The sequence below is a fragment of the Leguminivora glycinivorella genome, chromosome 2 (genome assembly GCF_023078275.1).
Source record: "Leguminivora glycinivorella isolate SPB_JAAS2020 chromosome 2, LegGlyc_1.1, whole genome shotgun sequence".
NCBI classification, from domain to species: Eukaryota; Metazoa; Arthropoda; class Insecta; order Lepidoptera; family Tortricidae; genus Leguminivora; species Leguminivora glycinivorella.
The window spans coordinates 5956278-5982094 of record NC_062972.1 but is presented as its reverse complement, the minus strand read 5'-3'; the positions used below and the strand labels follow the sequence as shown (position 1 = coordinate 5982094).

The 25817-nt window shown below is 38.8% G+C and overlaps 1 protein-coding gene across 1 annotated transcript; it reads right to left on the bottom strand.

The window, feature by feature from the left end:
• Positions 1-3371: 3371 nt before the first annotated feature.
• On the bottom strand, positions 3372-24218 carry LOC125240680 (eukaryotic translation initiation factor 4B). The gene is made up of 14 exons (XM_048148692.1): positions 24198-24218; positions 23574-23687; positions 22514-22707; positions 21268-21375; positions 20578-20666; positions 18505-18650; positions 17244-17373; positions 15515-15622; positions 7549-7622; positions 6978-7164; positions 6348-6432; positions 6056-6095; positions 4434-4936; positions 3372-4345 (listed from the first exon to the last, which is right to left on the bottom strand). Exons 1-14 carry the CDS (start codon positions 24208-24210, stop codon positions 4283-4285), a joined length of 1854 nt encoding a protein of 617 aa, XP_048004649.1. The 5' UTR covers positions 24211-24218; the 3' UTR covers positions 3372-4282.
• Between the last annotated feature and the right edge of the window lie 1599 nt (positions 24219-25817).

Here is a 25817-nt window from a genome sequence, read left to right as displayed (position 1 = left end):
GTAATGTATGGATTATCGGTCCGATATCCGATATCGGATCGGATAATGTGAAAACGCACTTACGGTGACACATAATCGAAAAAGGTCGTCGAGCCATAAGTACGCATACTTGCTCGTATCGTACGTCTATCGCCCACTTCAGACTGCGTTTCGATCGGCGTTTAGCGTCAATGATTATCAGCTCGGCTTCATGGCTTTACGAACCTTAAGCTCGGACCATCGAATATGAAACTTATAAACTTCTTTGTACACAAGGATATAAAGAAGTTTATAACCAGGTGCTCCATGACACCATTGCACCAATCTGTCGCCAGCACCGCTACACTTCAACGGCCAAGTCACGTCAAGTATAAATGGGAAAGTGTGTGTGTCTGTTTGTTTGTCCATCTTTCACGGCAAAACGGAGCGACGTATTGACGTGATTTTTTAAGTGGAGATAGTTGAAGGGATGGAAAGTGACATAGGCTACTTTTTGTCTCTTTTTATATCCCCCCACTTCCTTATAATGGAGGATGGAAGTTTGTGGAGAGATTTTCGAATTTAACGCGATCGAAGCCGCGGGCAAAGGCTAGTTAACTATAATAATAAAGAAATCGCAGTAAGGAACTTTATGTAGATTTCATTACTTTTTAGAGATAAACAAGCAGCTCCATCGAGACGGCTATTTTTTACAGAATGTTTTTGGTGGGATATACATAGGCATAGGTATATAACACTAACAAGGTATCTATTGTCTTAGTCCGTTTTCACATTATCCGATCCGATATCGGATGTCGGAAGGATTTTTGGAAAAAATCCAAGATAGCGCCTGTAATGTATGGGGTATCAGTCCTACATCCGATATCGGATCGGATAATGTGAAAACGCATTAAATTTAGTCTCATTAATTATTAATTATGTCAGAGTTTAGGTTTATACGAGTACCAAACGAGTAGTATACGAGTAGAAAATATATTACCAAAACAATACAAACTATCATTAATTTATTATAAAAACGTAATCCAAAGTGCCACACCTAGTCGGCCAGTGCATGGCCTACGCTGCCGATGGTCAGGGTGCTCGGAGTGACATACAAGAAACGCTGAACTATCCGCGTTGTGTCCAAGACGAAGCCTGACCGACGAAGCTAGCAAGTCTCTCTACATGTTAGCTGAAATACTGTCAAACCGTTCACTGTGATTACTCAGATTATTATAAGCAAAATGATCTTCGAATGAACTTTCTGGACAATTGAGATGCATGGGCGCAGTCGAAACCAGCTCGCCCCTTCAGCCGTGTCCCGTTGAAAATCGGAAAGATTCTTTTCCTTAGCACATTTAATGTTTACAAATTGGATTCGCCTTCTGTCACCTAAACTGGTAAATTTATGTATGAGGTCATTGGTCATACAATTATAAATTTATACCGTTATTAATTCTGTATCTCTACTCGCATTGCTACTGCGATTCTAAAATATTTAATATCCATATTATGAATATTCAATAAATCATACAATGATATTTGTGATGTGACATGGATGTCAGATGTAACATCTGTTGGCACAATGATTGCGTTTTGTTGAACGTATTTGAGCTCAACATATAGATTTATTATCACTAAGTATATTATATTAATGAACAACGAAACGGATGTGACATTTTCCTAGTCCACCAACGTCATCTAGTCATTTTATTTGGCAATAATTAGACAACATGCGAACAAACTTAGCCAGCGAAGCGATCACAACTACGTCGAGGCCGACCAAAAAATATAATTTGTAAAAATTGTGTTTGCGAGCCAATATTGCCAATGAGCCAATATTTTGATATTAAAATAAAGTTTTTTGATAGTTATTCATAGTATAATATAAAAACAAGTAAAAATATGTGTGAAAATATGTTTTTTTCCACTCCCGGGTTACGAAACAACGCCATCTAGTTTTAAAGCAAAAACTAAGCTTTTTTCAGGGGTACGCTTTTTTGTATGGGCTATATCAGTCTAGTATTAAATGGTCCTTGATGTCTAGTATTGGTTCTGGAGGGACTATTTTATCTTTTCTTCGAGTACTCTTACTGAATTCAAATTTATTCATATTTTTTCGGACAAAGGTGGCCATTTCTAGTATGTATAAAGATGGTAATGTCAGAATGCGTAGGTTGATAAAGTGAGGTTTGCAAGTGTCTCTCTGTGTTATATTAACTAGTGTTCTGATACATTTTTTTTGGAGAATGAAGAGGTCGTTTGAATCTGTACTATTACCCCATAATAGTAGGCCATAGCGAAGCCAAGCCTCGGCATACGAGTGATAAGCGGATAAGGCGCATGGTAAGTTTGTGTTTGATTTTAGAGTATACAAGGCGAAAAGGAAAGAGGATAATTTAGATGTTATTTTGGCTACGTGTTTTTTCCAGTTGAGGTGTGTGTCTAGTGTTAGTCCTAGTAGTCCTATTTCGGTTACTTCTCCTATATTTAAGTTCTGTACAAGAGATGTCAAGTCAGTCGGTTGTTTTTGATGTGGTCTGAACTGGATTATCTTAGTTTTATCTTATACTATTAAACGAGCAATTCTTGTATATTTATTTATTTATTTATTTATTTATTTATCTATTTATTTATTTATACCGACGATCTCGGAAACCGCTCTAACGATTTCGCTGAAATTTGTTATGTGGGGGTTTTAGTGGGTGAAAAATCGATCTAACATATCCTTAGGTCCCGGAAAACGCGAATTTTCGAGTTTTCACGCGTTTTTCTTCGCGCGCCATCTCGTGTGGAGTAGTTGTACTGTTGAGACAGAAGTCTTTCGGTCGATGTAAGTATTATTTACTTCAAAGACTAGATGGCGACACAGGTCAAGGCTAACACGAATAGAAAAATACACTGAGCTTTTGTGACGAAACGCGCGCCATCTCGTGTGGAGTAGTTGTGTTGTTAAGACTGAGAGTTCTTTCGATTGATCGATGTAGGTACTATTTATTTTCGAACTAGATGGCGACACAGGTCAAGGATACGAAACAGAACCGAGCGAAGCTCGGTCGCCCAGATATTTGGTATTTATCTGAGCAAGTGAGGGGAAAACATAATTTACACGTACTTGTAATAATTCTCTTGTAAAATGTAACTTGTGAACTTGTAAGCTTTGATAAACAGGGCACAGCTGCCACAGAAGGAAATATGCCACAGATCCTTAGAATCTTGAGCGTGGCATAGGTTATTGTGCAGATACAAGGTTTAAATTGTTTCGTGTAGTTAGCGTGTCGCGTGTCACTCGTGTCAGTCGTCGTGTGGCTCCTCACTTCAACGTTTTCTACCTTATCTATCAAGATCCAAGTGGTGGAATAATAGCTATGGAAAGGGATGAAGTGGATTTGGTTACTTTAAAGATACACTTATTTGGTTGTAAAAAGGTAATTTTATTTATAATTCACAATTAGAACAAAGTATATGAAATAAACTTGAGAAATGAATACATATTAAACAATTTTCACGTCTTTGGACATGTGTTTACCAATAAAAATATCCTTGTGACAAGGTCCTAACCGTCTGTAGGTAGGTGAATTTCCACACTGACTAAACTCAATGGGGCAGGCTACACAACAGAAAAATGCATACTTGCAAGTAATTGTTGCACTACCATGGCAATTGATTATGGAACCATAACTGTTTGTAAAGATAAATAATACAATTAACATTTTAATAATCTAAATCGACTACATATTTAACATAAAGGAATATTCTAAAATAATGAAATAAGATTCCCTTGGTGGCAATCACGATGTATTGCGTCGCAGTACTCAAAAAAGCTTTGATATTTCAACAAAGTAAATGAAATTACAAAACAATATTCACAAAATATCGGAGAGCAGCACCTGTATCAAATCGTTAAAACAAAACCTGTCGCTGAACGTCGCGGGAAAGCTCGCCGTTGCCTTTGCGACCGTACGTAGTTCACTATTACGTAGCAAACCCATAGAAAAATGTACATCAATTCAGTACATTGTCACAAATCGAGCCCCAGCCCTCACCGCGGCCTCCTTTACAAGGAAAGCGACGTCGGAGCCCCTAATATGTACAAGAGTACCCACAACCGGAATGGAGACGAGCTGAATATTACTAAAGTAGAAGTCACAGCCTTCTAGGGGCCAGTGAGGGCTGGGGCCGGGCTCGCAGCGGCGGCAGCATGTGCGCCCTCCCGGATACACACCGCACTGTAGTCCTGTCACTCGGTACACGGCGCGACTGAGTCTCAGTGGCGCAAGTCTTTACACTTGATCAATTTACACTTTACACGGCAGTCGCTGCGCTACTCGGACGCGCCGTCGTCCGCATCCTCGAGGAAGCTAAATTTATTCGACGCTACAAAGTTCTGTAACAATAGAGAAATCGGTTTCAGTCGGAGCAATCTTCCAAGGTGAAGAGGCTAACAGAGTAAGAAATAGGTTAGCGAGACTTACGGGTTTTTCCTGCTCCTTCATCTTGGGCAGCTTCTGGTCCGGGCTGAGGTCTCTTGGCGCGCGGCCGCCGTTGCGGTCGTCGGCACGAGGAGACGGGCCGCGCTCGGCGCGCTCCCGGGACGGGTCCCGCGAGCGCGGCCGGTGGTCGCGGTCCCGCGAGTCGGCGTCCCGCGAGTCCCGCGGGTAGTCCCGGGCGTCGCGCTCGTCTCTGTGGTCGCGGTCCCGCGGGGAGGCCGGCCGCCGGTCGCGGTCCTCGCGCGAGAAGTCGCGCCGGTCTCGGTCGTCTCTGGGGTGGTCGCGCCGGTCGCGATCGTCCTTGGAGTAGTCGCGCCGGTCTCGGTCGTCCTTGTAGTCTCGCCTGTCTCGGTTGCCGGAGTAGTCGCGCCGGTCACGGTTGCCCGAGTAGTCGCGTCGGTCTCTGTCGTCCTTGTAGTCGCGCCTGTCGTTGTCATCCCTGTCGCGCCGGTCTCTGTTGTAGCTGTGAGAATCTCGGCCGCGATCGTCTGCAATAATAGATTACATTTTTGTGAGCACATTTATTTATAGCATAAAAAGACGTCCTTTGTAATTGATACCGATGTACATTTACATAAAATCACGCCTGTATCCCCTAAAGGGGTAGGCAGAGCACATGAAACTGTACATTTACAATATGAAAAACTTTTTAACAAAAAATAAAACCGCCTTCAAAAATAAGCGCGTTACAAAACACGGAGAAACTAAAAAGCCAAAAATAATAAACCTTTCAATTCAGATTTCTTATCGTATTGCAATAAGCTAAACATCCAAATTATAAACAAATCAATTATTTTTGTAGTCGGTACCAGACCTGTTCGTCGCCTTGCTATTGCCTGTTTGCCCCACCCAACCATACACAGGCTGGTACCGACTCCAAAAATAATTGATTTGTTTATAATTTGGATGTTTAGCTTATTGCAATACGATAAGAAATCTGAATTGAAAGGTTTATTATTTTTGGCTTTTTAGTTTCTCCGTGTTTTGTAACGCGCTTATTTTTGAAGGCGGTTTTATTTTTTGTTAACAAGTTTATTTATTTGTTGATTTTTAGTGGTTCCTAGTGATATTATATGTATCAGTCCGAATACATGTACAGTAGTGAAAGAATTATCCTTTAACTCCTAACCATTGAGGAGTTGACCTTTCATCATCAGCTCAGTTGATTTTTAGTGGTTCCTAGTGATATTATATGTATCAGTTCGAATACATGTACAGTAGTGAAAGAATTATCCTTAAATTCCTAACCATTGAGGAGTTGACCTTCCATCATCAGCTCAGCCACATAAAATTATTACCATCAGACGTTAATACTGGTGTACCTTTGAAAAATAGACTAAAAACATTACATGTGCCTATAACATTTGAAGAGTTCCCTCGATTTCTCCAGGATCCCATCATCAGACCCTGACTTGGTGCCAATGGGACCATCTCGGGGTTATACCGGTTCGATCAAAAAAAAAATTTTGAAAATCGGTCCACGATTCTCGGAGATATCGAGTAACATACATACAAAAAAAAAAAAAAAAAAAAAAAAAAAAAAAAAAAAAAACATTCAGTCGAACTGAGAACCTCCTCCTTTTTTGAAGTCGGTTAAAAATACGTACCACGCCTTGCGCCACCACGACGTTCTCCAGAATGATCATTCTGAAAATAAAAATTAAAAATGAAATTGATGTCATTTTAAAGTCCACAAAATATCGACTTATCGGCTTTTCTATCACAGAAGCCGAAGCCAACATGTAGACATTTATGACGGTTTAATAAAATGTAAGGGGTAAGGGGTACACCGAGCGGATTATTGGATGAATAATTGGATGATGATGAACCGGGTTATTGGATGAAAATGTGGGAATATTTATTAGGATAAAAATATCGATGTTATAATTAGAGACCTACCCTACGCCCCCAACGTTCTTTTTCTTCGGTTCCCTTTCGTGCCTCTTCTTCTTGTTTACGAAGGCGTTCTTCTATTTCCCTCTCCCTAGAAAAATAATAATAATTATTATCTATAAATTAAACTATGAAAGCGTATAAGGTTTTTAGATCATATGTCGGTATACAGCGATCGATCCGTACGATAGCCGCGGAACGATGTCTAAGATGACCTTTTTATTATAGCACGAGCGAGTTCAATCGCCAACATTGAAAACATCAACAATTTTATTATAAAAGTCGCTTCGCGTGCAGAACGATCAGAAATTAGAGCGATGACACATTTACACGGTGCGAGAACTCGTAGCACGCGATTTCGGCTTAACTTTGTGGACATACGACGGCTTAACGGCCCAGCCACGACATTGGTCTAACTAAGCGTGACAGCGGTGAGCGGCAGCCATAAGTGCGAATGAAAAGTCCTATCGCTGTGTCTCGCTCCAATGTATGGCCGCCGCTCACCGCTGCCGCGCTTAGACCAATGTCGTGGCTGAGCCGTAATCGATTCGCGTCAGCCGGGACGGGTGGTTTTAACTTTATTTAATTTGGAAGCGACCGTCGGTCTAGACGCAGCCAACAAGCCTCGGTACTAACTTGGCGGCGGTGTCGACGGGCTTGGCGGCGCCGAACACCTTCTCGGCGGACACGGGCTTGGGCGCGGGCTTGTCGTCGCCGGCTGCAGCTGCAGCCACGGCCACAGCCTCGCCCGGCAGCGGCGCGTCGGCCGCGCGCGGCACGGTGCGCGGCAGCAGGTTCAGCTTGGGCCGCTCGCGGGGCTTGTCTGTGGACGTTTAGCGACTGTAATATACGGGCGGATATTCGCCCCGATTCTGACTAAACTGAGCCCAATATTTGGGGAGACCGCTATATGGTGACTGGACGATTCGAATTTGATTCTTAACGGTGTTGTTACACGGGCGACACGATTGCCGGCGATTGCTGCGTTTGTTCAATACGCACCGACTAACTATCGAGAAAACGCGGCAATGGTATGTGAATTGCTGGCGATTGTGTTGCTCGTGTAACGGCACCTTAAGACATACGCTAGTCTCTGTCACCATTATTATCACTGATATGGTTAACTAGGCCACCGAGTCACATTTTTGAAGTCAGAAAATATTACCCGACAAAAAACAAAAGGTTTATTGAATATAATAAAACTTACCATCTCTGGGTGGAGGTGGATCGCGGTCCCTGTCACCGAATCCTCGGCCTCCGAATCCTCTGCTTTCGCGATTCCTGAAGATAAGATAAAAATTAAACTCTATGACTATGAACTAGAAAAGTTTCTTCTCAACATTGTAGACTGCTTTGAGTAATTATGTTAACTAGAGAGGGCACCTCAACTTGATTTTGTGTAACAACACTTAGAGCCGATCGGCACAAACGCGCTTAGTCTGTGCCGAACGGCTGTGGTATAGGTAGTTTCAACTCAGTTGAGGCCACGCACACTATAACACTGTCATGTAAAGACAACGAGATTTTGAAATTAGTGTTCTTACCGTGTACCGACTGCAGATTCAACAGTGAATTGCAAGAAAGACCAAAAAGTTTCTATTATTTTGTTAAGAATTACGTCTATAGAATAATTTTCAAACAAAGCAGAAAATAAAATATCTCGTATGTGATTAAGAGCGTTATAACATTTCGGCGTCGGGCGAAATTAGGTATTTTACCCGCCGCGCGAGCCCAATATGCCGACCCTTTCTAGCACGTCTTATCACTCGCTCGCACTACAATAATGGACAAAACAATCTTGATCCTTTCTATGGAATTTTGATAACAACCACAATCTACTATCTCGATATAAACTTTTGGTTTCTAATAAACATTATTTTGTACGAAAATACGAGAATATAGCGCGAAATAATATCAATTATGTTAAAATTTATTTAAAAAATTAAAGTAATAATTATAAAAGTAGATCCCATCCCAAATATTTGCTTTTGTTATATGATAAGTATTAGAGTAAAGTATATATTAATATGATGATAAAATAAGACAAATACAATTCTAATTACTTCAAGGTGGTGCTCAGGGTCTGATGATGGAGCCAGATGGTGGTCACCAATACCAATGAACAATATGACTATACAACTTCGTGGTTTACATGTCATTCTAGCATTTTCACTTTCACATTTCAAGTGCATATACCACGAGTATAGGTTTTCGGGTGTGCTGATTTAAAAATTAATGACCGATTTGGAATCTGACATTGCTGACTGTCACTTTGACACAAAAGTCGTCATGGGTGTCGTAAAATAGGTTTTAGGGGGTGCTGATTCCAAAATTAATGACCAATGTGGAATCTGACATTGCTGACTGTCACTTTGACACAAAAGTCGTCATGGGTGTCGTCAAATAGGTTTGCGGGGGTGCTGATTCCAAAATTAATGAACAATGTGGAATCTGACATTGCTGACTGTCACTTTGACACAAAAGTCGTCATGGGTGTCGTAAAATTGGTTTTAGGGGGTGCTGATTCCAAAATTAATGACCAATGTGGAATCTGACATTGCTGACTGTCACTTTGACACAAAAGTCGTCATGGGTGTCGTCAAATAGGTTTGCGGGGGTGCTGATTCCAAAATTAATGAACAATGTGGAATCTGACATTGCTGACTGTCACTTTGACACAAAAGTCGTCATGGGTGTCGTAAAATTGGTTTTAGGGGGTGCTGATTCCAAAATTAATGACCAATGTGGAATCTGACATTGCTGACTGTCACTTTGACACAAAAGTCGTCATGGGTGTCGTCAAATAGGTTTGCGGGGGTGCTGATTCCAAAATTAATGACCAATGTGGAATCTAACATTGCTGACTGCCACTTTGACACAAAAGTCATCATGGGTGTCGTAAAATAGGTTTTAGGGGGTGCTGATTCCAAAAATAATGACCAATGTGGAATCTAACATTGCTGACTGTCACTTTGACACAAAAGTCATCATGGGTGTCGTCAAATAGGTTTCCGGAGGTGCTGATTTGAAAATTAATGACCGATTTGGAATCTTGACATTGCTGACTGTCACTTTGACACAAAAGTCGTCATGGGTGTCGTCAAAAAGGTTTCCGGGGTGCTATTCCAAAATTAACGACTATTTTGGAATCTCACAGTGCTAATTGTCATTTTGACACAAAAGGAATCATGGGTGTAGTCAAATAGTTTTTAGGGGGTACTGATTCCAAAATTAATGAAATGATTTAAAAAGTAATGACCGATTTGGAACCTGACATTGCACAGTACCCCTGGAAACCTATTTGACGACACCCATAACGACTTTTATGTCAAAGTGACAGTCAGCAATGTCAGATTCCAAATTGATCATTAATATTGAGATCAGTACCCATGAAAACCTATTTGAAGACACCCATGATCACTTTTGTGCCAAAGTGACAGTCAACAGTGTCAGATTCCAAATTGGTCATTAGTTTTCAAACACCTCCGGATACCTATTTGACGACACCCATGACGACTTTTGTGTCAAAGTGACAGTCAGCAACGTCAGATTCCAAATTGGTCACTAATTTTGGAATCAGCACCCCCTAAAACCTATTTTACGACACCCATGACGACTTTTGTGTCAAAGTGACAGTCAGCAATCTCAGATTGAACATTGGTCATTAATTTTGGAATCAGCACCCCCTAAAACCTATTTTACGACACCCATGACGACTTTTGTGTCAGAGTGACAGTCAGCAATGTCAGATTGAACATTGGTCATTAATTTTGGAATCAGCACCCCCTAAAACCTATTTTACGACACCCATGACGACTTTTGTGTCAAAGTGACAGTCAGCAATCTCAGATTGAACATTGGTCATTAATTTTGGAATCAGCACCCCTAAAACCTATTTTACGACACCCATGACGACTTTTGTGTCAGAGTGACAGTCAGCAATGTCAGATTGAACATTGGTCATTAATTTTGGAATCAGCACCCCCTAAAACCTATTTTACGACACCCATGACGACTTTTGTGTCAAAGTGACAGTCAGCAATGTCAGATTCCACATTGGTCATTAATTTTGGAATCAGCACCCCCTAAAACCTATTTTACGACACCCATGACGACTTTTGTGTCAAAGTGACAGTCAGCAATGTCAGATTCCAAATTGGTCATTAATTTTGGAATCAGCACCCCCTAAAACCTATTTTACGACACCCATGACGACTTTTGTGTCAGAGTGACAGTCAGCAATGTCAGATTGAACATTGGTCATTAATTTTGGAATCAGCACCTCCTAAAACCTATTTTACGACACCCATGACGACTTTTGTGTCAAAGTGACAGTCAGCAATGTCAGATTCCACATTGGTCATTAATTTTGGAATCAGCACCCCCTAAAACCTATTTTACGACACCCATGACGACTTTTGTGTCAAAGTGACAGTCAGCAATGTCAGATTCCACATTGGTCATTAATTTTGGAATCAGCACCCCCTAAAACCTATTTTACGACACCCATGATGACTTTTGTCTTTTGTGTCAAAGTGACAGTCAGCAATCTGAGGTACTACATATTCGTAATCTGAAAGTAATCAAGTCAATAATTTCAGTTATTTTGAATCGACTATGATTCCGAATTATTGGTAATAGTAATGATTGTATAGATGATTAGTGATTCCTTTACATGTAATGGTAATTTACCGTTTCACTTGATTACATTACAAGTAATCTGACACCCAGTAGTGTCAGATTACAAAGTAAAATCAAGTAATCGTGTAATCCGGAATCGATTACGATTTCCCCATCTCTGGGTTTAGTTATATGGTTCATTGGTACTGGTGACCACCATCTGGCTCCATCATCAGACCCTGAGTACCACCTCTTGTCAAAGGTCTTGTTGAGACGAACCCAACGAGCCTAAACACGAAGTCGTTTACTTACATGGTTCACTGGTACTGGTGACCACCTTCTGGCTCCATCATCAGATCCCGAGTACCATCTTGATGTGTCTTATCATCTTGACCGTATTGTAATTTTCACATTTTTATCATCACAACGTTGTAATACTTTAACATTCAAACATAACAAAGTATTACAAAAGCAAATATTTACGGATCTAGGATCAAATTCGTTGGTCGCTGTTTACACACACACAATGCGAGGATAGCCCGTGTAGAAACAAGGCGTCCGACCCACACAACAATAAATATTCTCGACGTTTGCGATGAAAACTCGGAGACCAAAGCGACATACGTCTTACCTGCTCGAGCTCCGGCGCGGCACTGAAATCGCAGGCGTCCGTCGCCGGTAAAATAGCGACAGGAAGGCTAGTTTTCAAAAAATTGGCAAAAAATCATGATAAAATATTATAACGACAAATGGATAACAGCAGTTTAAGCACATTGTGCAGATTATTTATATACTAAAATAACTTCGATAACATGTAGATTTTCGGAGAAATGATCACTTGTTTCGATGTATTTTCAAGACAAAATTGAGTTCGTTTTACTTTCAATTTCTCAATTTCAAAGGATTAAATGATAAATATTGTTTAATGGGCCTTAAGTACAAGATATTTGGAACTTAAATTCACCTCATTTATGAGAGTGATCTTATCAAATTGTACATAATAAGAGCTCCGAATTCTGTGCTTCACGCGGTTTTTCCTAAACGAGCATCAGAAAAACAATCATTACTAATTGAAAAAGCTTTTTTTTTCATATGTTTTTTATTTAACCGACAGTTAATAAGATGTTCTAACTGAAACAAGTACTTTCACTGTCTTTTAGTATGAGTAAAGTGTACAATTTTGTCGATAAATATTGTGCATTTTACAATATATCGCCTTTTTTTGTCATAGCGCTCTTAATTAATTGTCAGATTATGATTGTAATATTAATCGTAGAAATCAAAGATATTTTATTAGATTGCCTTATTTTATCATCGTAGCTGTTAAAATGGTGTTTACCTATTTTTTCATTACTTATTAGCAGACATAGAAGTCGCAGTAGCAATACGTCAATTAACATAGGGACATCCTTCCGATACAAAATATATCGATAGCTGAATAATTATTTGGAAGTGAAATTTCATATGAGCTATAAAGTTCACAGGATAATACCATTACTGCTTTTAATACCATTAATGATAAGTCTATCAATAAATAATAATGTTTTTCAAAAATATATTGATAGTTTTTTTACATTCACTCACTCATTTCATTCATTCATTTTTTTGCAATCAGTACTAATCTTCATTTAGCTGTGTGTGTTATCATTCACTTCAACCTCCGTGGAATTACCTATAGATGACGTATCGCAATGAAAAATATTTCGTCTAAATAATGCCGTCATGTGTAGTGAGGTACTGTACAAACTGCTCAGGAAAATCTAACAAAAGCCAAGGAGTGACTTTTCATACGTAGGTTTACTGCATTTTTGTTTAAACACGCTTACTTTTTAAAAAATGTATCAATATAAACTCATGCCGAAGCGCCATGTTTCGTTGAAACCAAAGAGTAAAAAATGCAACAAATGCAGACGTGACAATTACGCAAGTTATAGGTAATTCCACGGAGGTTGAAGTGAATGATAACACACACAGCTAAATGAAGATTAGTACTGATTGCAAAAAAATGAATGAATGAAATGAGTGAGTGAATGTAAAAAAACTATCAATATATTTTTGAAAAACATTATTATTTATTGATAGACTTATCATTAATGGTATTAAAAGCAGTAATGGTATTATCCTGTGAACTTTATAGCTCATATGAAATTTCACTTCCAAATAATTATTCAGCTATCGATATATTTTGTATCGGAAGGATGTCCCTATGTTAATTGACGTATTGCTACTACGACTTCTATGTCTGCTAATAAGTAATGAAAAAATAGGTAAACACCATTTTAACAGCTACGATGATAAAATAAGGCAATCTAATAAAATATCTTTGATTTCTACGATTAATATTACAATCATAATCTGACAATTAATTAATCACATACGAGATATTTTATTTTCTGCTTTGTTTGAAAATTATTCTATAGACGTAATTCTTAACAAAATAATAGAAACTTTTTGGTCTTTCTTGCAATTCACTGTTGAATCTGCAGTCGGTACACGGTAAGAACACTAATTTCAAAATCTCGTTGTCTTTACATGACAGTGTTATAGTGTGCGTGGCCTCAACTGAGTTGAAACTACCTATAGTTCAAGTTTCCTATCATACATTAAATTATATATATGTATCGACGCAAAAAAGGTTATTTAATTATTATTGTCCGAAATGCACAGTTTTCCGACATGTCGGTCTATTTTTATTTTATTTTATTTTTACATTACATTCATGTTTGGCTTACAGCGGACCAAACGCCAAAACATGGACAAAAGTCAAAACACACAGAGATAACATTACAATTAAACAGTCAAGAAATAATAATTAAAATAAAATAATTCACAATAATTATTAACATAAAATCACAATAGCAAAAATAATAATAATAATCAAGAAAAATTAAAATTCACAAGATAAGATAATGGCATAGCTCCTACCATCGCTTAGGGTCGACCAACAAAACCATTTAGGACTATAACAGATTCTCAATACGCGTGTCGAATTTCATGTGAGTATGTAAATGTAAGTGCAGTACCTAAGCTGCCTGAATGAATTTGGGTAGGTAGACGGTCAAGCAAATTATGAGAGTATAAAAACGCGCGAAATTCAAATTTTCTATGGGACGATAAACCCGCGCCCCTACATGGATGTAGATAAAGTTATCTTATCTTATTAACACAACAAAAACAACACTCATGTTTTAATGCCTACCATTATGCAACAGTCACATAAATAACTAATATCCAGTTGCGGCTACGTGTACACATGTACGCTCAGTCCGTATGCAGCTTTCTATGTGGGCATTTTAAAAAATTAGGATTCACAGAGTTGTTAAGAAAAAGTTAAATCGCTGTCAGTTTTGCAACAATAATTAAGCATGGAATTTCAATAAAAACATCGTTTTTGTTTTAATTATGTAAATTATACTAATCTATAATCTAAACTCAGAACGTGAAAAAAGTTTAGTTTTAAATACAGATTTCAAGCTTGATTGTCGTTACAAAACTAACAGCGATTTCTGTTTTTTTTTGTTAACAACTCACGCTAATTGAGAGTCATAAATTTAAAAATGTCCATGTAAACCCATGTCACTTCTATACTACGACTTCTAATCTATGCACTCTATGCAGGGCTCATCATTGCGACCGAAACGTCGTAAGCGCCGAGTAAAATCGTAGCGCTTGCGACGTTACGGAAGCAGGCCATTGGTTCACACCCCGCCCCCTCACCCCGCCTTCAGCTTACAGGCTGTGACACGTTCGTTGTTTGCTATAGCTCCTCTATACGAAGTAATAATTACTCAATGGTAGACTGGGCGGACTGAGTACTCCGAGAATAGGTGTGTTTTGATTCCTTTCATCTTTGTATTTATTTCTAATAAAACCGGCTAAGAGCGTGTCGGGCCACGCTCAGTGTAAACCCTAAAAAGGGTAAAGTTTTTTAAGAAGGCCGTGACGTTATTGAAAACATTATGCATTTAATAATATAATGCAAAATAATTGATGTAATTGCCAGTTGCACGTTGACGCACATTTAAGTAGCAGTTAATTAAGCTGTTTTTATAAAATTATTACATTCAGAAATTACATTTGATATATATTATTAGTTAGTGTTGGTGTAAAGCGACCAGTTCGCGCATAATTAGGCACGAATCGGTGTCTAGGTAACCCTTATTATATAGCACACAGAAGAAAAGATAACGATAGCCAAGATATTCTAATTTTGGTTATCGCTTCATGTGCATACTGAAAGAATTCTAAAAAAAAATATATATATATATACTAGGACTTCTTAGGTGCCTTGCTTGCTGTTTCAGTCAAGTGGCAGGGCAGCATGAGTCTATTGAACTTCTTCTCTTATCGACCCACCTAGAGAGTTGGCCCTGAATTTATACAAGTTAATGGCCATTTCCTTTGAGTACAATTTAGGTGCGTTTTTACAAAAGGGCTTAATTCTCTCTGAGCCCTACTAAAATAAGCCATTTAGAAAGGACATTTCTCAATAATTACGTGAAGTTTGAGTGATTGTTCGTTAGGCGATGTGTAGGTGATGTGTATGTACGTACCCGAAGCCCTGCGAGTCGCGCTCGGCGGTGCGGAAGCCGTCGCGGCCGCCGTATCCGCCGCGCTCGCGCTCGCGCTCGCCGTCGCGCCCGAACCCGCGCTCGCGCCCGCTGCAAAACACGACACACGTTACAATCTTATGGCGTTATTCATCCATACTAATATTATAAATGGGAAAGTGTGTGTGACTGTTTGTTTGTCCGTCTTTCAGGGCAAAACGGAGCGACGTGACGAATTTACGTGATTTTTTAAGTGGAGATAGTTGAAGGGATGGAGAGTGACATAGGCTACTTTTTGTCTCTTTCTAACGCTAGCGAAGCCGCGGGCAAAAGCTTTTGCTTTATAAACCTAAATTAGCTATAAGAAGCGGCACTTAACCCTTAAATGCATGATTTTTTTCTTTTAACTAGAAATTAATAATGTGATAGACAATGGTTTTCTGACTCTAGGAAAAATAATAATAAAATATTTAACATCGATTTTAATACTAAATCAGTGTTAGAAGTAAAATTGGCTAAACATTACTTATATAAATATATAATTACTAGTAAAATTTAAAAGAAAACTTTTACTACTATTAAAAAGGTACACTATTTGAGAAACCCCTATGATAAAATGATTAAACATAAAATAGTTACTAACTCTGAAAAAATCTGCCTGAATCATGTAAAAATCACCATCATCCAGTTTTTTCACACTTTTCCGCCATTTTTCTTAAATAAAAACATTATTTCCAACCATTTAAGAAAAAATGGCGGAAAAGTGTGAAAAAACTGGATGATGATCCTACAGATCTAAGAAAAATAAATAATTAAAGTCCAGCTTATATTTTGGCTAGTTTATTAAAAATGATTTACTGATGTATTCTTAGTATTAGTATAACGTTATTCTCATTAAGTGAAAATGTAAATTTTCTTTTGGGAAATAAAGTTCTTTAAACACAAAAAATACATGCATTGTAGCCAAATGGCAACAATATGCATTTAAGGGTTAAGTTTAGCGCTGACCGTTATTGCGCAAAAGTCAAAAACAGGTATCTCAGGAGATTACAGGGGGTGAAGGGTATGCATCCCCATGCGCGGCTATCCCCTCCACATTTCACTCAGCGTTAAACTTACGTGCCGCTACTTGTAATAATCATCTGTCGTATTGACTAAATTGACTTATGTATTTGTCAGAAAGGGAACAAACACTAACTAATCAGTTGGTTAACTTTTTTTATGAATAAGGGGTTTATACTGAGGACCAGTTGCATCGAACACAATTAACAGACACGTCAACGCCACGCAGCAGAAGTCTATGGAAATTCCCAAACAACAAAAATTTTGTGAACGATAAATTCGGTAACATATGGTTTGGTGTAAGCAATGCGTAGTCGGTGGCGAACATAAAAAGTAATGATGTTGGTGTAAAGCGACCGGTTCGCGCATAATTAGGCAAGAATCGGTGTCTAGGTAACCCTTTTTATATAGCACACGGAAGAAAAGATAACGACAGCCAAGATATTTTAATTTTGACTGTCGCTTCACGTGCATAGTGCAATAAAATAGAACTCGGATTTAGGGTCTACTCTATAAATTTACTGCTTTTTTTATTTACTGATGGAAATAGTTTGACGAAATGTTATTATTACATTTACACAACATTTTCACTGGATGCAACTGACTTAGCCGTCCGCCTGATAAAGGGCAGCAGGCGGACGGCACTAGAAGTGAAGGTGTGAAGAGTTACCGGTCGTCACCGTAGCGGTCGCGGTCGCGGTCGCGGCCGAAGGAGTCGCGGCCGCCGTACGGCGCGCGCGCCGGCTCTGGCGCCGGACGGTCGCCGTCGCGCCACGCGCCCGGCCGCATGTCGGCCGTCGCTGCAAAACAAACACTCCTATATTAAAAGTTCCCTTTCTAGGTATTTCTCATGTAACAGAAAAGCAGAGTCGCTCAGTTTTAAGCAAACGTCTTCTGGAGCGGGCCCGAGACTAGTCTGAATTGAGTTACGGCTGCGCCGCGTCACAGATTGTGCTAAAACGGCCGGTCGCAGGGTCTTCCAACGCGCCTCGGGGCCTCGTCTCGTCCGCGGAGTCCTCGACGGCGCCGCGCGCGGCGTGTCTGGTGTCCCGCCGTCGCTGTGGGCGACGCCCCCGGCTGGAGGGTACGATTCCTCACGCTGGCGACTTACGAGCTTTCCAAAGAGAAGTCTACTGATCGCTAAGCCTATGTGCCGCTCCACGACCGGTATTCGTCTCTAAGGATAGGCGAGTAAATAGCCAGTGTGTAAAACGTTCAGCCGGTGATATCGACACCTGACCTTTACTCAGACCTTCCCGGGATGATTGGAGTAACTGAAATTATCATTTTGCTGCCAAATTTAACAGCCAGAAGACGACCTTCTCTATTACAGAAAAGTTTGTAGCGTTTTAGGTTGTCTATCAATTTTTTTAAATTCCGAAAAAAAAAACCGGCACAATGATGGTTCCTGATAAATGATAATTATGTACTCAGTGTGTACGTCCCAAGTGTGACATTAGAGCCCGCTCCATAACACCATTTGCTTATCATCATTGCGACCGCATTATTGGCGTCTAATAGATCAGATTACTGGGTAGGTAATGAACATTTGAGTGATTTGACGCTCGCACACAACTACATGGAAAAAGAGAGTAAAATTCTAACCCGTATAGTATAGGTACATCATTGCTCTTAGGCCAATTTACGATTAACAGTCTATGTTATGAAATGTTGATTTTTTCCAAAACTGTTTTGAAATATCTGGAGTGTTGTAAGTTGAATAACTTGCTTGCTATTTTTTATGGGATAAGAGACAAACGAGCAGAGAGGTTGCCTGATGGTAAGCGATCACTGACGCTCATGGACACCGAGATTGTTGATCCCACAGTCAAACAATTTTAATAATAATAAATAAATAAATAAACCTGATACACCAGTAGTGTAGTAGTGCTTGATGCAATACAAGTTTAGTAAGGTAAGGAAGTACTAACATTCTTCACGATCGCGGTCCCGGTCCCGGTCGCGGTCGCGGTCGCGGTCCCGCTCGCGCGTCATCTCGCGCGGGCGCGCCGTGGGCTCGGGCGCGGCGCGCGGGCCCGAGCGCCAGTCGCCCATCGTGCGCTCCGGGTCGTAGTCCCTGTAACAAACGTTCACTAAACGACTTGCTTGCTTGTCGCCGTCGATATATTATGCTTGACAAACAACAAACACGAACATTTTGATAGGCTGTTCTGTTTGGTGTTTGCCAGTGATCGGCATTAGTGTCGGTTTCAGTCAATGGGGTGTTCTGAAAGCTGCTTGGCATGTGTTTTGTGTTTGTGGCAAATACGAAGCGATGAAGCGGCTATTATATTTAAGTTTTGAGGATTTTTTTTTCAGTAATGGAAACAGGAAATAGCCATTATTTATAGTTGCGACACGATCGGGCTTTCGTGTATTGTATATTGTTAAACGAACTATTTAGAGTTTTACGTTTAACTCCTGCGTAACGCGTCAAATCGAATCCTGTATTTTATTTACGTTCAAAATAAAAAAGAAATTGCCACTGTAAATGCAATTTACACGGTGTTTCCGGTATCACTCAAAACCTCAGACACCCCAACTGATTTTTATTTTTTTAAACTCATCTAGAGTATTCATCTTTTAATCTGATCGTTACTTTTTTTTTAATTGAATTTTTAATTTTCTGTACAGCTCTACTTGACTTTTAGCTCTACACTCAATAAAATAATTGCTAACTACCATCATAAACCATAAGACTATTTATTTGTGTACGTTACTGCAACGACATAAGGTTTACCAATAGACAGCTAAGATGTCACTGTAAAACACTTTAAAGCTTTGTCACAGTAAACTTCAAATTGGACAGGTAATCGCAGTAAGCAAATTAACTCAATATTCAAAATGACAAGGTTGTAATTAGGTACGAGTTCAATTTGTTATGACTTATGATAAACATTAAGATTAAACTGACAAACAACGTCAAACTAGTAGCGGAAAAAATAATCGTCCAAGTAACCGGCCAGTATTAATACCCCTAAATACTGAAAAAAGGTAAACAACCTCTAGCAATGCGATATACACAATGTTGTATTACGAGTACAATAGAATGGGCACGTAAAAAATAACTAATAATACTAATTTAAATAAAAATATTACCCCCATCAAGATATAGCTCAATCGATTCTACTCTCGATTCTGAACAAACTGTTTTCAGGTTTTTAGTGTTAAGTGAAACACGGTGTAGATCCCAATTCCCATAGCAGTGAAGCCAGCAGTAACACACATACTTAATATTAAACTTGGGTCTTAAATCACACTTTGGGATTAATTTTGGTCCCATACGATTCTAAGAAATTATGTACAAAATGATTTCCTAAGCAGGTTACAGATACCAAATTACAAACATTTGACGGTGTTTGGCTTTTTTTTCGAGTGATCATTTGTCGCTAAAAGGCAAAATTCGTAGAAAATATGACAGTAAAAAATAGATTATGGTGATAAGTAAATTTTGGATTTTTCGATTTTCGGTTTTGCCTGGAATTTAGGGTCACAGCAAAATTATATACAATACAAAGCCTTACACAGGCAAGAACAATTATTAAATTAATTGTTGTTTAAAAAGTGTATTACTCATCAATACTAAGCTACTCGTATTTTTCATGTATTGTTCATAATTATTTAAATAAAATAAACACAAGCTTTGAATGAATATATGTACTTTCTCACATGTAAACAATATCTTACATACGATGATGTGTCGTCTAAAGTGTCGCACAATGGTTGCGTAATCTAAACGTTCTAAATACATAAACCAGTCAATATCAACCCGAGAGTATTCATAATAGGTTCTATGTAGGTCACATTCTTCTGTTCTCATGTCGCATGCATTTAAACGTGACTTACTGGGTGCGTTTAACAATGCAAAATACAGTTATCTCACATTCTTTTGTCATATTGAAACCGTTGAATAAGTCATGCAAAATTTGGGAACAGTTGTTTGTTAAAATCGTGAGGGGAGTCCCATTTTTAAGAATTGTATGCAAATAATCGTCTCGTCTTACCTGTCCCGGTCGGAGCGGCCCCCTCGGCCCATGCGGCGGTCATTGTTCTCGGTCGACACCTCTATCCTAATCCGCCGCCCGCCGACACTCTGATAACAAAATTATTGTCATTCATAATGATTTCGCATATTCTATACAATCAAAAAAGAAAGCCAACATCAAAAGATAAGTAGGTAGCAATCTGCAGACAATAGGATACTTGCCTTCTAGTCAAATCAGCTTCTTTATATGAACTGTCAAAACGAATTTGAACAAATTGCTAATATGGAATTAATATGAAATTGTGCCGAGTGACGTCACGGTCAACTGAATTAATGATACATCTTTCTCTCTGACTTATAAAATATAAATTGGGTTTAAAAACTTTTTTTTAAACCTTTAAGGCTTTTTTTCGTGCATGGAATACAATAAATTATTTTAACTACAGGCAAGTTGCCTTTAGAATTTATATAACAAAATGCCCCCATTTCATAAATTTGTTTCTTCGAAATAACAAGTTAGGGATGACTAACAGCACTTTACATCAAAACTAGGTCAGGTCAGGCTGGGCCGACTGCCACTTCATCAGATATTGTAAACCCAGATTACTGGAGTAGATGCATTGGAAAGCTGCCAGACTATGGAAAATGCAGCTATTTTTCAGGAAAACAACCTACACATTTTCCCTATATAAATAAGAGATATACTTACAAGATCGGGCATGTTCATGGCATTGATAAGGCTCTCTCGGTCTTCAAAGTCAACATATCCAAATCCTTTGAGGCGATCACCTTCTCGTGGCAGCCTCAAGTTAATAATCTGTAGAAAATTTAAGATAAGAATGGTATGTTTTACTTTTCAAAAGACAAACAATAATTATACACAAAGTTGAATATTATGATATTGTGTTACATTTATTTCAATGGAGAATAATTAAGGAATATTTTCATGTTGAGATTATTATTAAATGGACCATTAAACATAATATAGGAGTGTTAAATTTGGGTCTTGTAACTTGATAAAATGGTAATAGTTATTTGTTATACAAGGGTGCAAAGATGCATTTTAACGCCAAGTGTGGGATTGAAAAACGAGCAAGTGAAAATGAGTTTCGAGAATAGAATTCTGAACTTGCGAGTTTTTTAACACACGAGTGTGGGGGGCATTGAAAACGCCGAGTGTGGAATTGAAAAACGACCAAGCATAGTTGAAACGAGCGAGTTTCGAGAATAGAATCCTGAACTTGCGAGTTTTTTAAAATACATTTGCACCCGAGTGTAACACAAAACTTTTCCCTCACTATAGCGAACACACGTTTAATCAAGTAAAAAATACATTTGCACCTACGTGTTAATTTGACTTTAACAAATTACAAAGTGAATAAAATGCTTTTTACTCAAAACACGTCAGCTATGAGGGAAAAATACATTTGAGTGTGTAACACAAAACTTTTCTCCTCACATAGCGCAAAAAAAAATGCGTTTATCACTGTTTCCAGTAGTTCTACAGGTGGTAAATCATCCTTATTACTAGATTCACCTACATTTATCTATTTTAAAGCAGTTAATTTGACTTTATTCAAGGTCAAATTACTTTACCCACTAGTGGATAAAATGCGTTTTTACCCGCTGGTATTGAAGGACAAAATACGTGTTTCCGAGCTAGTGAGGGGAAAAACCTATTACCTGGTTGTTGTCAAATGTTTATTTTAGTTTTAGCCTCCTAAGGACCAAGGTCCTACATGTACTTATTAATTTCGATTAATATCAAATCAGTATTAATTTGGAACAGAGTTGCATTTGTTTTATTTCATCCCATTTTAAAAGAAATTAAATAAACAGTGAGTAAATGAAATTTCAGTGGTAGACATTCTTTTTTTTATTTGGATGGCTGGGCCTTAGGAGGGCATGTAATTATGTTTTTGTGTTGCAATAGAAAAGCAATCAGTATTAGGTACCTTGAGCCCCTCAAAGAGGTCTGAAATGGCGCTCTCGTCAACGTCGTAGGGCAGGTTGGAGATGTGCGCGATGAAGGGCGGGCGGCGCGGGATGGAGTCGTCGTCCACGGCCAGCCCGCCGCGCGCCGCGCGCGACGCCGACGGCAGCACCACCGGCGCGCGCGACCGCGACGCGTACCCATAGCTCTCCGTAGCTGCCACCCACAAACACCGTCTTGTTACATAACTAATCCTGCCTCTTTTGTCATTGTGCTAATAATGTTGGATTACTTTCTTAATCATGTAATATAGAATAAATGAGGTTTAGAAACGGGTACCACTTTAAGAACATGATCTCGCTTTAATTTACTTGTTCATATTTAATGTAATTTCTATCGAATTTTGTGCTTGGTTGTTATTGAAATGTAAATTTAGTATAATAGTAAGACATTTGTACTGTATCCTATTTACATTTAATCTTAATCATTAATTTTTAATATAATAATTCTTTTCAATCGACTGGTTTCTTGATCGAGTTGATGGTCCTATATTGAAATAATTCACATTTTCTTTATAAATCAAATATTTGGTATACACACTTCTACATTATTTGGTGAAGGATACCTGTATTTTGTCCATATTATTAGTAAAAGTGTTATTGCAAATTATAGACCCTCAGTATCAGTTAGGGAGCTGGCCAATGAAAGACTAGTCTGAATTGAGTTGTGGCCAGAGCCATCTCGTAGATTGTGCTAAAATTGCTGGTCATGGGGGTTTCCAACAGCAGCATATTTGTGCCTCCACCCAGCCCCACAGGTTAAGCTTCCCAGGCTAAACATGTCACTGTGATTTCTGGTTCCCCCTCCTTCTCTGTGAGAGAAGCATCCGGCTAGAATGTATTTAAAACACAAAAGACCTTTCCTCAGACCTTCCCGGGACAGAAAGAGTGACTAACACCCGTATGTGTGTCCCAAGTACGAGATTAACATTGGCCGGCCGTTGCCCTCTACACATCATCATTGGGTCTTATATTTCAAGGTTTTTCCAGCGGTATCAAGCGACATATATGGAATATACTTACGTTCATCATCTACAGAGTCCGCCCAGTTGTTTGTGGTCGGAATAGTAGTCGGTTCCGCAAGAATATCTGTGATGCTCACTGGGATCCATTTCGACTTCTTTGATTTCTTGTTGCCTGCAAGGCATTACGTAAAACTGAATAAATATCGGTGAAAGCGTAACTATATGAAATGAGAATGAAGCGTGAGTGGATGGCATTGTTTCGATGACGCATAGCAAGCGAACGACCTACTACGACCGAATCTGAAAAGCGGTTATCCGTGGAGAGCAGGCACGTATCCAAAGGACAATCGTTACTTGCTGCACAGATGTTTCAATACACTGATCAAAGTTAAATTTTTAGTTCTAATTAATCAGGTTAAAACGAATCTATATAATGCTAAAATTTAAGTAATTAATAATTTGCACAAAAAGTTAAGAATGTGGCCACGCGGTAAATCCAAACGTCCGCAGAGGTGAAATGATGACACGTTAGCATTAATAATTGAGACTTATTACATACTTAAAGGTTAAATAACATGACCATGTGTTGGGAGAAACTAAAAATACACGAAAATATCAAAAGTAACACAGAAAACTACTAAAAATTAAGGTTTTTTCACATGACAAAAATTGAGCAACTAACCTGTAGCGGCCATATTATAAGCCATATTAAAAAAATTTGTATGCAATTGACACTGACAGATCTGTCAGTGTCTTGTCAGTGTCAGTTTGAACTGTCAGATTGCATACAAGTTTTTTTTAAGATTATGAATTTTTAAGACTGTCTGTGGGGAGCCTAAGGCTGGGGCCAATGTTGCCAGTGACCTAAAAGCTGTCGAAATTCAAATGCTGCCATACAAAAGATGCGTTCAGTTAAGATAACCACAAAAATTAAAAAGGTCTTACACACTCTCAGACTTAGAAAAGCCGTTCAAATAGGAGTAAAAAAAAGAAAACGATATGTAGTAGTGAGATGGATAGTTCCTGGAGCTAACAGACATGTCGCAGCTCAGCAAGGTTACCCAAAAGTAAGAAGGAGAAAAAGATATATTTTTTTCGATCTCTAGATGACCATGTCTTGGTGATAGTCCGGCGCGGTGGTCTATTAGCGCTATGACATGGAGAACAACGGTGGGGTACTCACTGATGTGGACGCACGGGACGCACAATGTTAGTTAATCTGTGGTTGACCTCAATTCGGTTCACGCAAGAATCTTATATACATACTGGATGTTGCACGCCGAACATTACTTTGAAGCCAGAAAATTTGACCTTGAATTACGTCACGCCGGTCTTGCATCTCTTTCTTTAGGGTGTCCATGATTAAGCATACATTAGGGATATCCCGCGGAATTTGACGTATTACATCTCTCGACACAGGCTTAAAACCTTTGAACCTCCGTTTTGACAATATTCTCAGCTTGATATGATATTGATATGTGTTAAAATGTCAAATATTAATATTAGCGCCATCTGAGCGTACCTACCCCAAAGGTGTATCGCCATCTAGCTCACCGTACCTTTTTCTGTATGGTTTTGAGGTACGTTTTTTTCTTAGACTTTATCTGTCTATACGGAGTTACATAAGTATTTGTCTTTTACTAACTGACACCTGTGTTTATTAAAGCATGCAATGGAATATATATTTTAGTGTTTTGGTCACTTTAAACCATCACAATAATATTTTGGTAGTAACTACTGGGAAAACTAATCCCAGTAGCTATCAACCCCCGGTGTGGTAATTAACAATGTGGGGGAAATCCCAGTAGTTGGGACAGGTAAAAACTTGGTGGTAACTAGTGGGAATAGCCACAAAAATATAAGGGAAGTATTTGTCAATGGGGAAATAATGAAATACTAGGACGTTTTAAAACAGTATCTTTATTTTTAAGCGCCGCCCCAAATCTCAAGGAAGGTGGTTCTCAATTCGTACGTATTTCAATTCTCTTCGCATGTATATATGTATCTCAATTTAATGTTTATGCCACGATATATCCGTCGTTACTGGACTGATTTTTAAAATTTCTTTCTTCAGGCTTAAAGTGCAAATCTGCAAATTGTCGAACGCTCTGAAACATTTCCTTTTATCGGTACAATCGACAGCCAACAGCCAATGCTGCCTCCTTCCTTCATCTTTTGGAACACTGAAAAGTTTAATATTATTCATGTTAATTGTAAAGACATAAATTATATAAAGTTGGTATTATTATACTGTGATATGAACTATGAACATAGAAACCGTACCAAGTTGATAGATTTAGCT

Coding starts and splice junctions, on each gene's coding strand:
- LOC125240680 (XM_048148692.1), bottom strand. Junction 21,376..22,513: donor ACCTCTTTGAGGGGCTCAAG/GTACCTAATACT, acceptor AATTTTCTACAG/ATTATTAACTTGAGGCTGCC. Junction 4,346..4,433: donor TGAAGGAGCAGGAAAAACCC/GTAAGTCTCGCT, acceptor CTATTGTTACAG/AACTTTGTAGCGTCGAATAA.